The sequence below is a fragment of the Anopheles nili genome, chromosome X (genome assembly GCF_943737925.1).
Source record: "Anopheles nili chromosome X, idAnoNiliSN_F5_01, whole genome shotgun sequence".
Classification (NCBI taxonomy): domain Eukaryota; kingdom Metazoa; phylum Arthropoda; class Insecta; order Diptera; family Culicidae; genus Anopheles; species Anopheles nili.
Genome location: NC_071293.1, coordinates 5,928,994 through 5,944,323, shown reverse-complemented (window position 1 = coordinate 5,944,323; position 15,330 = coordinate 5,928,994). Strand labels below are relative to the sequence as shown.

Genomic DNA, 15,330 nt, shown 5'->3' with positions numbered 1-15,330 from the left:
CTCCAGCAGAGGGCAGTGCGACAGCTGTCAGCGTCGGCTTTTTCATTTTCTGTGTATCACCAACAGTAGGCGGTTGTGTCAAGAGTACCAATCTCCGACGCAAAAAGTTTTACAACCGTAACGGGATTTTTCATTTGTGCCTCTACGATCAAGTTGCACGTTCGTTTGGAAAGCACTATCTGTGTTCCTTGTGTATGGTGCTGTTTCTCTATAAATTTTCCGAAATTCATCCACAAATCAAATCAACAGTTGAGTGAACAAAACAAACCATTATTCTCAATCAATCGGTGCACCGTTGAAGATTTTACGAAGAGTGTCGTTGGTAAGTTTCGATTGTATTGTATGTAAAAAAAGATGGATGCCGGTTTCCTTTGTTCGGTATTCCTACATTTACTGGTCTGCTGATGGGGACGTTTTCTCCCTAGGAAAGGGCCTGTTTCTAGCGGTTCCCCTCCTCAAACCGTCCATCAAATTGTTGCCTTGCACGCAGATGTGTCGATATTTGAAGCGTAGCAAGATCAAATAGCTCCGCCATGTTGCAGTTTGCTTCCAAAGAAAATAAAAAGACGCTACCCATACGTTAAGGCGTTCTAAAATTAGCTGACTGCATCCAAGCGATATTGAAGGGAATTGGAATGATGAAGGGAATTGAACCTATGGGAATGATCTCTCATGAGTAATTCGTTGCTTGTTAAATATCATTGCATTTTTTTTACATTAAACATATTTAGCATTCGATAATTTTAGCTCCCCTACAATCAATTAATCGTACAGGTTTAGTATTAACGATAAGTCATGACTAATTGATCGTAAAATAAATGATTAGTTATCTAGTATAATAGATAAGTCAATAATAGCAGAGCGATATCCGTTGATTGTCGTATACATCGGACAGCAATTTCATAGATATCTTAACTTAAAAGCGGACTTAGCAGGATCTCCGAGCCCGAAATATAAATTGGATCAGTTCAGATAATGTTTTATTTTGCATGGTCACAATTCTTTGTCACTTTTCAAGACACACCAACGCTTCTACGTTAAACGTTCACCCACGTTCATCACTTGTTGGCAGTTTTTCACTGCTTTTTAGAGTACCCCTTTCGTTTGCCACAGAAATTACTCATAGAATAATTATTTGTTCAGGAGAGGTTAGAAAATGCAATACTTGCATGAACACTCGCACTGCTTTTGACACCTACAGCGAACGATAAAGTTCGTAGGTGAAGAAACATTCCAAAAATCTATTTTTGACTGCCTCGTATGCCAATTGTTTTGGTTCTGCTTTCTTTGGTTTGGCTGTATAATTTTGGTAATCTCAAGTATGGAAATGGCGTACTGCAGGCTACTAACATTATACACATACTTTACTATTAGGATTGTATTTTTATTTCACCTGTCGATCTGTGTTTTATAAGCAAGGTATACTGATTTTTGGCATGAGCCACTCAAGAACTACGTTTTAATATTTAACCATCGTTCTCTTTCTTTTGCAGTTCTTGTTTCGTATATGTTATGTGCTATATATATTTTATATAACATAAAAAATGTCCTAGATTGCCATAATTCTATCTAAGCCCAAGCAGCTGAAGACAATCTGGTCGCAGGCTCCAACGTAAGCCGCGTGCTTTTCTGTGAAGTAAGAAATTAAAGCAGTTTTTGAAAAAAGAGCCACGTGGGGAGTTAATTTCTCAGCCCTCCCGCAGAATAGTTACCGAACAAGGCTGCAACATGTCGGGTTCGAGAAAGCGCAGCTTATTTTACGACATATTCGATGGCCCGAGTTCGCAAGACGATCGGTACAGGACTCGCATGTCGATAGATGCGAAAAATTCGCTCGAGCTGCTGCGCAAGATGACGAAACCGGTAAAGGTTGAAGGGCACAAGGGTTGCGTTAACACGCTCTTTTGGAGCGAGGACGGTCAGATGCTGCTGTCGGGCTCGGACGATCAACACATCGGCGTATGTAATCCGTTCACCAGCACGAGAACGATACACCGCGTAAGGACGAAGCACCGTGCGAACATCTTCAGCGCACGCTTTTTGCCACAATCTAACAATAGAGAGGTGGTGTCCTGTTCGGGAGACGGTGTCGTACAGCACACTAATCTCGATATGGTTGCTAATGCACAGTTGGATGTGAACGGTGGATATTGTACGACTTACTTCGCATGCCACACTAGAGGTACGACGTATGAGGTCACGACCATACCGAACGAGCCTCGGGTATTCTTATCCTGCGGTGAGGATGCCACCGTTCGTCTATTTGATCTGCGCTTTGCGACGAGCTGCTACCGCAGCAATTGCATGGAGAACGTCCTGATCTATAGTCCAGCGGCAACAACGGCTATGGCGTTATCGCCCACCTCACAGAACTATATCGCTGTTGGCAGCTCGGGTAGCAACGTACGGATCTACGACCGGCGTTATCTCGCTGTGAGGAATTTTGCAGCGACCACGGATTCCAGCGTGGATCTGTACACCGTCCCGTTGAAGCTGTACACCAACCCGACGAACGAGAAGCGTCCGTTCCGTGTCACCTCGATCGAGATTGATCGAAGCGAGCAGCAGATGCTGGTGAACTACTCCTCCGATCATGTGTATCTCTTCAACTTGATGCATCCTGGCCTTATGTCGTCCCTTCGCGTGCCACTGGTATCCGAGTGGGAAATCGTCGGAAGAATACCGAAGCGTAACACGAACCGACAACCGACGTCCGGTGAAGGACCTACACCCGTGCGTCGGCTCCGTTTGCGTGGCGATTGGTCCGACACTGGTCCGGAAGCGCGCCCGTCGCAGGAAGCTAACTCCTCGAATCTGCTCGCGAGTCAGGACCGGCCACGTTTGCAGGCCACTATCATGACGCGTATGGCGGAGATGATGGCTCAGATGCTGGCTGATCCGCAGCTTCGCGAAGGTTTGAGAAGCCGTGCGAGCAGAGATCGGCTTGTGTTTGATGCTGAGCATGCGATTTTGGTCGCTGCTACTAGAGGAGGTACTGCTCCTGTCAGGCGCCTTCCGCACGCTGACCAAGACGTGGCGGAACAGGAGCCTTCAACGTCTGATTCACCGCAGCCTGAATGGGCTAGACCACAAGAGCGGCCCTCAACATCGGTTGTAAGGCCTTACTTCCGTAACTTACGGCCAAGACCATTGCAGTCTTCAACATCCATAGCATCGCAGTCTTCGACATCACAGCCTGCGACGGCCAGAGTTCAAAACCGTTCGATGATCAGAACACAACACTCTTCGCCGTCCAGAGCTCCACAGCCTTCGACGGCCATAGAATCGCAGCCTTCGACATCCACAATATCGCAGCCTGCGTCTTGCACAGTTCCACAGTCCTCGGCGTCCAAAGCACAACAGCCTTCGACGTCCAGAGCACCGGAACCTTCGACTTCCAGAGCACCGGAACCCTCGACGTCTAGATCACCACAGCCATCGACGTCCAGAGCATCGGAATCGTCGACGTCTAGAGCACGTGCATTACTCGCACCACCTATATCACTGGAAACTGAAACTGGCACGGCCAGACGGAATCCTACGATTGAGGGACGCAATACGTTTATCATACAACACAACTATTGCACCTGTGGTGATCCCAGCGAGGAAGTCATAACCTTCGATACCTTCGATTACGTCGTGCAGAAGTACGTCGGTCATCGTAACGCTCGGTAAGCAGCTTTTTCCAGCTGTAGTTTTGCAGCAAAATGCATTTATCAAACGTTACTCGCTTGCTTGCAGTACATTAATGAAGGAGGCCAAATTTTGGGGCGATAATTTCGTAATGTCCGGTTCCGACTGTGGTGGGATATTTACGTGGGATCGCAAAACCGCCAAACTGGTCATGCTGATGGCCGGTGACAATCATGTAGTGAACTGCATCCAGCCACACCCGACTCTACCGATACTGGCCACGTCCGGTATCGATTACGATATCAAAATTTGGGAACCTACCGCCGAGGAAAGCCAATTTGATGAAGGCGTTGCTAGTAAAGTATGTTTATTGTACATGATAGTTACACTTTCGTATGTGTGATACCGAAAGTGTACTACACCTATTTATACATGTTTTTCTCTTCTCTAGCTTATGGAGCGCAATGCAGTGATGTTGGAAGAAACCAGGGACATCATAACGGTTCCTGCGTCGTTCATGATTCGGATGTTGGCGTGCCTTCATACGCTTCGAAACCGACCGGTTGACGAAGACGAAGCAGAATCTAGCGGAACTCCACAGAACAATGAACAGAACTCATAAAAACCGCTTAGATGTTCCTTCCGCTGCCAACTTAGTTGAAGCGGCTGCTTAAAACGGTTCCAAGCGTTCAAGAACGCTGGATCGTGGGTTTGTTCGTTGCAAATGATTCCACTCACAGTGGGTCCAATTGTTTGTTGGATGTAACAGAGCGTACATCAAATTAATAAATGCCGTAATCAAAATTTTTGCTCGTGCATGACACCAGCTTATATTTCAACTAACACACGAACTAATTTCTTTTTTAATTATGCATCGATACACTTTACTTTCACTTTGAATTTGAATATGCCACGTGCATGGATTTTGTTCATAAACACTATTTTATTTATAAGCGCTAATATATATCACTAATTTTAATTATTGCAATTGTAACTAACAACTTTTTATCATTATGTTTTTGGCTTTTCGGCCCCATTTTCTTCGACAAACTAGCACTTCATACAAACAAATAAATTACTTACAGCCGTTAGGCATTTTGCGGCCATCGAATGCAAATTGTTGGCCAATTTGTGTCTTCAATTTTTTTCAATCGAGCTAACAGTTTATTGTCGTTATAAATTGTTTGGTTGTGTGGCCGTATAACGACCGGCGTATAAAAAAAATATCAATAACCTTAAGGCGTTTTGCGGCCATCGAATGTAAATTCTAGGTCAATTTTGTCTAAACGCCTTTTTTCAATTCAAATTAACAGTTTTTATCATTAATAATTTTTTGGCTGTTGGGCGGAATTTTCATCGTCAAACTAACACACAAAAACAAATAAAATGTGGAAATAACTATTTAGTTACATTATTTATTAAAAGTGAAAGCGCCATAACATGTCGTCTGGTAACCCTATGCAATCATCTGTACGGTCCGTTTCTAGGTCGAGGAGATAAGTTTTTGACAACTCGTGACCCACATTGCGTATATTCCTGTTGGTTCTAAGTTCGGCCAGTATTGTATCGTGTGCGCTGTAAAATAAAACTAAATAAACGTATTCGAAACGTTCGCAGCCATGCGTTTGTTGGTTTTAAGATATTGTGTTGATATAATTCTTCACTTCAACACGTGGGTTATAGGTAATTGGATCACATTTAGTTTCGTTCAAGCCATTGTGCTCTCGTTTTGAAGCTTACTTGAGAGCGCAATAAAATTCGCTCGTTGTCTCTGTTTTGTGTTCTTTACGACAAACGAAGAAACAGGTGCGAGGAAGCAGCATAAACAGATTGGTATTCAATCATTATATTCCAGTCTTAAAGGTTAGAAAATACGCTTTTGACGACAAGTTCGTCCCTTTTTGCGTGCAATTTCGAAGATGCGTGCTTTGTGTGCCAAAATAAAGATCCAATTACCATGACGGAGCAATAACAATCCCGTATCGTGTCAGCTGTGCCTCCTGGTGGTGCTGATGGTGCGAGAGCGAGAAAGAACACCATCCACATAAATATTGCGTAGGGACTTGCAAAGAAAAAAAAGCAGCTTAAGTTCTAAGTACGACGACATAAAGGCATCCGCCACCAAAGGCGCTTGGTTCGTGGTAGGTACGATTTCAGCTCAAAGTGCCTCAAATTCGCGCTAAACCAATCGTTTAACAAAGACCGCGTTACGCAAGCTGCTCGGTAGCGCAGATTGGGAGGGGTGGAAGTAGTGTAGCAGAGGATTCTTTGTTTTGCCGCGAACAAAACCCCGGTGGTAAGCGGAAAAGTGCCAGAAAACATGGCCACCACAATCGCCGTGGTCGAGCTGGTGCAACTATTGCTGTTGTTGCTGCTGCCCGGACGAGCTAGCTCGGATGGTTTCGGTGGAACGCATGGTACAGGGGGTGAGGCGCCCGTCCTCATCATCGTTTCGTACGACGGCTTCCGGACGGAGTATCTGCAGCGCAACAGCACCTCCTATATGAACGAACTGCGCCACAATGGGACCACCAGTGCGTACCTACGGAACGTCTTCCCGACCAAAACCTTCCCGAATCATCACAGCATTGCGACCGGTGTGTACCCAAACGTGCATGGCGTGCTGTCCAGCACCCTGTACGATTCGCAACAGGGTGATCTGAACTACTCCTACGAGCTGTACCATTTTAACCCCACCATCATGCCGATCTGGGTAAGTCTGCGAGCACCTTTGAGCTATTTTTATCTTTCATAATAATCATTCTCTACACAAAACCGAATTGCGGTCTTTCGAACAATCAAACATGCCGCACCATCAATTAAACCAAATTGCCCCATCAACCACGAAACGACCACGGAAAACAGGCCCTCAACCAACTCGCGGGAGGCCACAGTGGCTGCATGATGTGGCCAGGATCAGACTTTGGGTATGGTCCGAGTAATGCCACCTGCAGCCACGTGCAACCACTGAACATCTCCATCCCATGGACCGATCGCATCAACACCATCTTCCGGTGGATACGAGACACCGACCGACCCGCCAACCTCATCATGCTGTACATCGAGGAACCGGACTACTACGGACACGTGTACGGTCCCGACTCCGACCGTATCGAACAGCTGGTGGTGAAGCTGAACGACCTAACGCGCCAGCTGCACGCGAAAATCGCCGACCTGCGGCTGCAGGAACGCGTCAACGTGGTACACCTAAGCGACCACGGCATGGAACCGGTAATGCCGAAGCATTTTATCAATCTCACCGCACTGGTGGCGGACGAGCTGAAGTATGACACGTACGGCACCTCGCCGGTGCTGCAAATCGTGCCGAAGGTGAAGCAGGAGAAGTCGGAACTGTACCGGCAGCTGCGGAAGGCGGCTGATGAGGATGTACGGTTCGATGTGTATATGCTGGAGAACTTGCCAGCTCGCTGGAGGTATAATAACTCCCGTCGGACTGGTCCGATTACTGCCGTGGCGCAGCTTGGGTACGCGTTCGATGATATGTGGAAGACGGTCGAGTACTATCGTCAGCATTTCGGTGTCGTAGGTAGGTGTTGGAGTAGGAGTTAAAATGAATTTTTGTATTTTTAAGGTATATCATTTTTTGTCCCCAAGGATAAGAGACCATTAGCTCAATTACTCGAGCAATCTGCTATGGGAAGAAATCCATTTGGGGTTTTTCATTTGCTGCAATGGCTTCGTTGGCTGCTTGCGTGCTATTTTCAGTAAAGTCAAACGTTTCATCAGTCACATGAAGTATGACCCGCTTGCTGAGATAAGCAAACGCTTCCTGTTGGCTTCAATATTTACCATTGATACTGAATCGGTAACGTTGAAACATACACACCGCTTCGCCTACTATGACTAAGCTTCTGATTAGCAATTGCAACGACAAAAAATCTCCCCTCTCCAATCTCAACCACGGTCTGATTATATTTCTATCGACAAGAAAGGCTCTGATTAAAGTGCTGAAGCAGTTGTTTAGCATATCCAGATAACATGGAGTTGAAATGTTTCTCACATCGTAGAAAATTGTAGATAATTCCTCTACTCAAAATATGATATGTTTAACCACGGAAGTAGGCAGATTTATTACCTCTTTATATCTATACTTTACGCCTGCAGTAAATTATTTGATACTCTTTATTTGTGGCATATTTTCAATGGTTTTAAATGTACGATTCAGTTGACCATTTCGGATTATTGTACACATAGAAAAAAGGACATTTTTATTTTTAAAACATTGTGTAAACTCATTATTAAATGCTTAGCAATATGATTGAAAAAATAAGTCTATTATATAGTTAAAAACTTACATATTTCATTCAAACAGGTATTAAAACACTTTTTTCCTCCTGGAAGTGGTGTAAAAACATTCTCCCCTAGATGGTTGTAAAAGAGAAAACGCTACACTGCTAATATTCCGTTTTTCCATTCACCACAGTGACACCAGACACACAGTACGGCTTACACGGTTACGACAACTTCCTGCCGGTAATGAACTCGATCTTCTTCGCGTACGGACCCAGTATCCGTGAGCAGCTGACCGTCGAACCGTTTGATACGGTCGATCTGTTCTATCTGTTTTGCGAGATACTTAACCTGATGCCACCGACTTACCTGGAAGGCAACGTGAACCACATTCAGCACATTTTGAGCAACAGCTCCCGCGACGATGACGATGATGATCCCAACGGTGGCAATAGTCCGGATAGCTCGCGTGCGGAAACAATCGCAGGTGAGTAGATGCGTTCGAAATCGAGCCCGTTTTCTAGTACTAAACAAGCTTCTTTTAGTGATCTTCGCCGGCAGCCTCGTGGTTTCGTTTGCCATCGTGAGTTTGTTTGCGCTAGCCGTCATTTACCAGCGACGAAGACGCGAGCACATGGTGCCACCTTATCTGTACGAGGAAACGGAAACGTTCATCGACGAAGGGAACAAGCTGTTGCACACGAGCACCACCAACTCGTCGATAAACGGGGACGTCGTGTCGGTGGACGTCTGAAAGTTCCCCATTCAGCCTGACACCAGTACCGGCTGAAGGGCGAAAGTGAACGTAAACCCAGCAGTACAGGTTGGCCATTTGTTACTACAGAGTGGGGAATCCGGCGTGCTAAGACAACGATAGAGATTATGTGGTACATTCCGTCGAAAGCTTGCAGCGAAACACTAGAACGACGCGGATGTTCGATCGATTTATCGATTTATTACAATGTTTGATCGTGTAGATTGATAAGAGCTCTTCCTAAAGTTCGATTATGTTACGTACGTAAAATGAACCGTCTGGTAGAAGACTGTAGGCAAATTATTATTTAAACCAACTCGCAACGAGTTATGTGAATTATAGTAGATCATAAGCTAGATTTGTTTTTGTTTCAAAATTGGAAAGCAACCGTTAACAAAAACATGTTAACAAGTGCAAAACGTGCACGGTTAACAAAACCCATACCATACGAGGCCGTCTATCCTAAATCGTTTTGTTTGAATTTATCGTATAATCGCCTGAAGGGGCTAGTTATGGCATATTCTACCAACAGCTAGGGTTCTTCTACTCTAGCTATCTGCATTATTTCCCGAGCTAATGCGTCGTTTAAGTCTGACAGAACTAATTTTTAAACCAGAATTTTTCATCGCAGTTTGCTGGAATTTGCAGGGATATTTTTAATTTGTACATTACGTCAAATGTTGCTTGCCTAACAGATCTCACAATTTATTTACGAAACGCTGAAGTTTACTGGCTGTGGCAGGAATTCATCACCCAGGCCGTTTGTTCTAGCTTTTAGAGGGTTTCAGCTGTAATTTTCTTGTGTTTTCCCCCTTTTGCACTGAACCAACACTACGTATTTGAGTGCGTCCTTTATTTCGGATAGCTGCGGTTCATACAATCACGATCATATTCATCACACACAAAAAAAAAAACAAATCATTCAACGCGTTTTGCGGTAGGAAATATTTGAACATGAATTTTACGCGACAGAAAGTCCTTGAATTAGAAGCGATTGAAGCAAACATGTAAAAAAAAGGGAAATACCATAACTTAATTACTGTCGGAAGGGCTTCGACGCGTCGAGTTCCGAGCCATAGAGCCGTAAAGGAGTGGCCATAGCATATTTGCGATGTGAAGCAGGCAGTTAGAAGAAGGCAGCAGAAGAATTTTCGATAAAGATGCCACAAGGAAATATTTAGTCGGTCATCATGCGCCACCTTCCCCAGAACGCAGAATGTAAGGGCACGATAACGTTATTAAAGCGAACAAGAAAAGTAACATTTCAATAAGATCTATTTAGTACATAGGCATACATACACACATCCATACATAGGTTCTAAATCGTCGTATGCAGCGGTTTCGTTGCGCTTAGCCAGTGTCAGAGTTGTAGATGGTTTATGTCCACTCTTCACAGTTTCCATCTGTAAATTCGTCAGCAGACAACGAAACGGAACAGGTTCGACCGTACGAGGGTGCCGTGCAAGTACGGCAGGAGCAAGACAATGATCCCGGTGTGTTCCGCCGCGTTTGCGTGCACACCACTGGAAACCTATCGTTTAAAAAAAAAGGTTAAAGCTATCTCTATTGTGATATTTTTCTATGCAGATGTCTAGGAGGATGGTAGCTATAGGCGTAGGTCGGGAGAGTTTATAAGGGTGCAGATTCGTTGGAGCCTGGCGCCTTTAACAGTGTATTTAGAACGGTCTGATTGATCTGTACCTAAGAAATTCGACCTACTCTGTTCGGTATTTCGAGCACCTTTGAGATCGCGCAAGAGCTCACGGGGTACTATATATAAAAAGAAAAAAAAACACGAACGCATCATTTCACCAGGCCAAACAATTATAGGGAAACGAAAAGCTAAGAGACTTGCGGTGGGGGGAAAAAAAGACGAAACTTTGCGGATCGATATTCAGCGGATTTTCTGCGACAAACGACGGGCTCCCAGTGTAACCGACACGACGAGAATGCCAAAGCCATATCTAGTGGAGAGAAACGGATGAGTGAAACGATCCCCTTCCCCTCCCCCCGCCCGCCCCGCCCAGCAAGCTGGACAGTTTAAGATGGTACTGCGAGCAGATCCTGGGCCTGTGCCGAGAAGACAGTACACCATCGTTTCCGCTGCCAGGATGCCGCGACGCGGATAAGGGGCAGCAAATTCTTTATATTTTTATTCTTTACTTCTACTTTGAATTCTGATGAACAGATTTATGGAAATAAAATTTTGGGAGAAAAATGATCAGAAAACACTATTGTTTCCTTTGGAATGTAATAATCTCACAACGACTATAGCAAAACTAATTAAAAGAAACGCTCGTTAATCGTATTTGCTGAAACTGGAACGTGATTAATATTGCCTTAACTGCAACACTTGAGAGCCGCCTCTTGCATTTAATGGAAGTTGACAGTAAAGGCATCAATTTTGAGTGCCTTTGTAGATTTGTTTAGTGGGTTAAGGGTACGGAGGAAGAAGAAAATGAAAGGAAATAACTCATAAAAGAGTTCCTGACAAATGCCTTCGCTGTGCATAAGATCGAAAAAAAAGGTTCTAGTTTTAGTTCTGTCAAAAATTCCAAGCGCTTACCAAAACACAGCGTAGCTTTGTTAAACTACAGCATAAAATTGACGGAATTTCGACTATTTATTTGTGCAGTGAATTGGTTTTACGATGGAAAACCTTATTATTGATACTATTGGAAATGGATTGCGGAAAATGGGTGATGAATTTTGGAGTAAAAAGCAAGATATTGTTGAAATTTTGGACGCGATATTGGCAGGCTTTGATCCGGGAATGTTTTTCGAAAACCGCAAGTTGTCGGAAAAATCAAGGTAACTATTAATTTTCTAACTTTTCACTTCTCATAAGCACGTATTGGATGGCGTCATCTGGCAACGCCGTTTAGTGCAACGTGATAACACTCTTATAATACACGTATGCACCTACGCTCGAAACCATATGCTGAATCATCAAATGAGCCCCGAGAATGATCCCTACGATACCTCTCAATAAATAATTTTTATTTTCTGAATATCAATTTCACCTCAATCACCTTAAATTTATAACGGCTGTAAAGATGCAAATTAACAGCACTAGAAGCGCAGAATGTTCAGCTCAGGAAAACACCTCTGAACAGAGCTGACTCACCAAAATCTAGGATATTACTCTTTTTATAACACCACACGTTTCCCGGCATATCCCAATGGTTAGATAATTGCTCAATTTACAGCACCACGAGAACGGTGTTCGTCCCTATAGGGCTCCGCTGATTGGCAATTTCCGCATCGCTTGAAATTTGCATATTAAAGCTGAGTGGTTTCTATAAATACCTCCTCCAATAAAACCAAGGACTGTTCTCTCGAAAATTACATTATAATTTTTTACAACACTCCAGCCTCATTTCTCGGTGCATCCTTACATCATTAGGCATTTCCGCATTGCCAGAAAATTGCAAATTAAAACTGAGCATACGAGTGGTGTCTGTAAATACCTTCTCAAACAAAGCCAGGGACGGTTTTCTCAAAAATTCCATTATAACTTTTTAAAACACTGCAGCCTCATCTCTCGGTGCATCCTTAAGTCACGTCTCAGAACGTGATTAATTTCAAAAATTTTCAAATAAAGTTTTACACCACCACAGCCGTATGCACGGTGTTAATGAAACCTTCCCATTACGGAGCCTCGAATTTCCGGGATCACCAATAGCTTTATTGCGCAAAATTGCGATTTAATCAAATATTTATTGGACACAACCATCTACCCTTACCTCGCGAGGAAGGAAAACGGGTTGAGCACGTACGTGCCTACGTCATAAGGCTCGAATAAGCCTCCCGCTTTTCCATTGTGGTGTTCATCCGCGCTGTTCATTTGGATGACCTTCCCACATTGGCTGCGTTCAGTGCGTCACCAACGCGATCGCGTTCATCCGCTCTCCGTCGCATTCGTGTTTTAACCGTTGAGCCACACGGACGCAGCCTACGATCGCAGTTGCGCGTCGAACCGTCTCCGTACCAGATCTGTGGTGTGCCTTTCGCGCTTTTCGAGTGTGCTTTATTCGCTTGCATTTTCGCGAATTTCCACGGTGAAATTCAGCCGTTCTCCGTGCCGCGTGTTGCCTATATATTCCAGCTAGTTTTCGTGTGTTTGTGTTTGTTTTTTTTTTTGCTCTTTATTTTTTGCTTCCAATTTTCCGGGTCGAGCAGCGTCCGAAGAAAACTATCGGTCGGTTTGGCCCTCGATTCGGAAGGGTACGCGCAAAGAGGGGCACTCTTTAGAGTGCCCACCTTAACCGGACGATTCCAGGTGCGTTAAAAAAAACCCGTTGCGAGAAAATACAACCGACCCTCAAAAAAAAGCCGCGAACCAAAACCGATCGAGTTCGAGTGAAGTTTGTTCCCAAGCTCCCCAAAAAGGACGACAAAAAGCCGATACCTTGTGTGGCGAGTAGGGGTTTTGAACGCTTTTGAGCGTGTTATCGTTGTCGGTTTTCCATTTCCATCTTCTCGTGTGATCGTTTTCGTGCCCCTGCTCCTGCTCCGAGTGTTTGCGAGTCAGAAGAGGAGAGCAAGAACAGAACAAACTTGCGCCCAATTACATTACATTGAACAACTTCGTCTTCGTCGAGCTCAACCACCCTCAACGTGCTCAACCGACGCGTGAAGGATCCTTCTTTTGCCGGTACGGCAGCAGACTCACATGCACCTCAGCAGACAGCAACAAACCGCTCTCAGCATGCTAGAGGTAAGTGTGCCCTCCACTGCGTTTGTGTGTTTGTTTAGGAGCTTGTGATATCTTAGATTTCTCGAAGGACAGAACCGGAGTTGCGACTCTCACGACTCCGAAGGCGAAAGTTAACGAATGTCTCCGCTGTCCTTATCTTTTTCGCTCGATCCTGTCGTTTGGAGTACTTTCCCTTGTTTGTTTGATTTTTTTTCTGGCTGTGCACAAGGCGCACTTTCTAGCCCTTTCTCTCTGGTAAGGGGCTCTTTTTGGGTTCGTAACGGTACTGATAAGGGGTTTTTTTTCTGAGTTGCTAAGAATTGAACTCGTTGCGTGTAAATACGATCACAACACCGTTTGTTTTAAGTGTCCTAACGTTCGACTTAGCACCCGAAGAGTGATGATCCGCCGACATCCTTTTCCCGACGGAAGTGTCGAAAGAAAACTCACCTCTCTCTCTTTTTCTCTCTCTGGGGAAAATAAAGCAAGCAGCCAAGAAGGCCGCTCGGGTGTGGCCAATTAGCGAATTTGTACCCCAAAGTGGGTCAGCGTGGCTCGCCTTCTCGTGGCGGATCTGGGCGCTCCCGTTTGTTTTTCTCCACTTGCTCGCCCTTCATCTACCTCTTCTTGGGCTTTCATCGTCTTATCGCGCAGTCACTTGCGCTTGCGGTTGTCTAATTATTTCATTTTCGTTCGATTTTTGCCTCCCAGTCGGGAGCCGTTTCGGTTGGCTTGTTTGGTTGATTGTTGCTTGCTTTTAAACGAACGCAACGGAACAGCTGGTTCGAGGTGGAGGAGTCGCTAGCGCGATTTTCTGATCGCCGATGTCGGGTTGATTTGGATACGAAAATCAATCCAACCTTCTACCTTTTATTCCGCCCAAGCTAACCTTTTGCACGAGAACGAGCATCGAAGCAGAGGGAAAAGGTCGGTTGTTGGTGTCGAAAATCGCTTACCAACCACTCTGTACCTAAGCCTGCTAGAAGTTAGCTCCCCATCTATTGGATTGCGTTATAAACTCCAGCGGTTTTGAGGAGCCATTTGTTGCTTTTCATACGCCAACTTCGAGGTGAGAAAATATGAAAACGAATGTCGGAATAATCGCATAAAAGTAGCTTAAAATTGCGCGCATTTGCACACACTTAACTAATAGAACAAATTCATCGAACTGGCGCATCCGGTATCGAGCGCTCCGTGTGGTTGACCCCTGCTGGGGGAAGAAGAAAAAAAATGGCGGAAATCTACGGTTTGCAAATGGGTACCTTCATTTTTCACCTTCCCCCTGGTTTAATCAAACTAATTCCACCGATTTCCCTAATTATTGCGGCGGAAAAGGCTTTTCTCCGAAATCGTTTTCCCCTGGTTCGATTGGTATCGATGGCTAGAAATAAAACACAAACAAGGAAAAAAATAACACACAAACATAACCTAAAAGAAGCGCATCTGACCGCGGCGTCAAAATGATAATTTCGTGAGCGCGTGCGCCCCCCCACCCCAGCTTTCCCCGGGCTGGTTGAAGCATTTGCAAATTTTACTGACCCCTCTCTACGTCCCCGTTCCCCCCATGTCATCCTGAGGCAGTTCGAGGGCAGATGGTTTGAGTTTGCGAGGGTTCGTGTCTTAAGCCAGCGTTGAAGTCTTTCGTCGTTCCACTCGACAGCCTTGGCCAATATCGGGATGATCCGCACATCCTGGTGCTCTTCCGCGAAGGACGTTCGAGTTTAACCCGGCTGGGATCGCTGTTTAGCTCCTTTAGGGACCTTTATGGAGCATAATTTGCACAATTTATTCACTCGGGGTTGTTGCGCGTGCTCCAGAAAGACGAGTGAAATGAAATGCCTCTAAAAAGGTAAAACATCCTTCTTTGTCCTAAAGCAAGGATGCATAAACACTCCCTTTTCGTGCATGCACCTTTCGAAGCTCCGTTTGATGTATGACGTAGGTATTTTCGGTTGGGAATTTTGAAAAAAAAAACCCCGCTCGGAACGGGTTG

The 15,330-nt window shown here is 44.9% G+C and overlaps 1 protein-coding gene across 1 annotated transcript; it reads left to right on the top strand.

Annotated features, from left to right (window-relative positions):
* The first annotated feature begins 1,728 nt into the window (after positions 1 to 1,728).
* On the top strand, positions 1,729 to 8,638 carry LOC128728539 (DDB1- and CUL4-associated factor 6-like). Its single transcript, XM_053822166.1, has 8 exons — positions 1,729 to 3,671; positions 3,742 to 3,994; positions 4,085 to 4,195; positions 4,291 to 4,342; positions 6,057 to 6,346; positions 6,499 to 7,180; positions 8,078 to 8,371; positions 8,430 to 8,638. Exons 1-8 carry the CDS (start codon positions 1,729 to 1,731, stop codon positions 8,636 to 8,638), a joined length of 3,834 nt encoding a protein of 1,277 aa, XP_053678141.1.
* Positions 8,639 to 15,330: the final 6,692 nt, after the last annotated feature.

What these genes read in the sequence shown, in the direction of transcription:
- LOC128728539 (XM_053822166.1), top strand. Translation starts at nt 1,729, where the DNA reads ATGTCGGGTTCGAGAAAGCGCAGCTTATTTTACGACATATTCGATGGC. An exon ending in ATACGCTTCGAAACCGACCG is followed by an intron (nt 4,196 to 4,290) that starts GTTGACGAAGAC and finishes CTGCCAACTTAG; the next exon opens with TTGAAGCGGCTGCTTAAAAC. An exon ending in GCGTGCGGAAACAATCGCAG is followed by an intron (nt 8,372 to 8,429) that starts GTGAGTAGATGC and finishes AGCTTCTTTTAG; the next exon opens with TGATCTTCGCCGGCAGCCTC.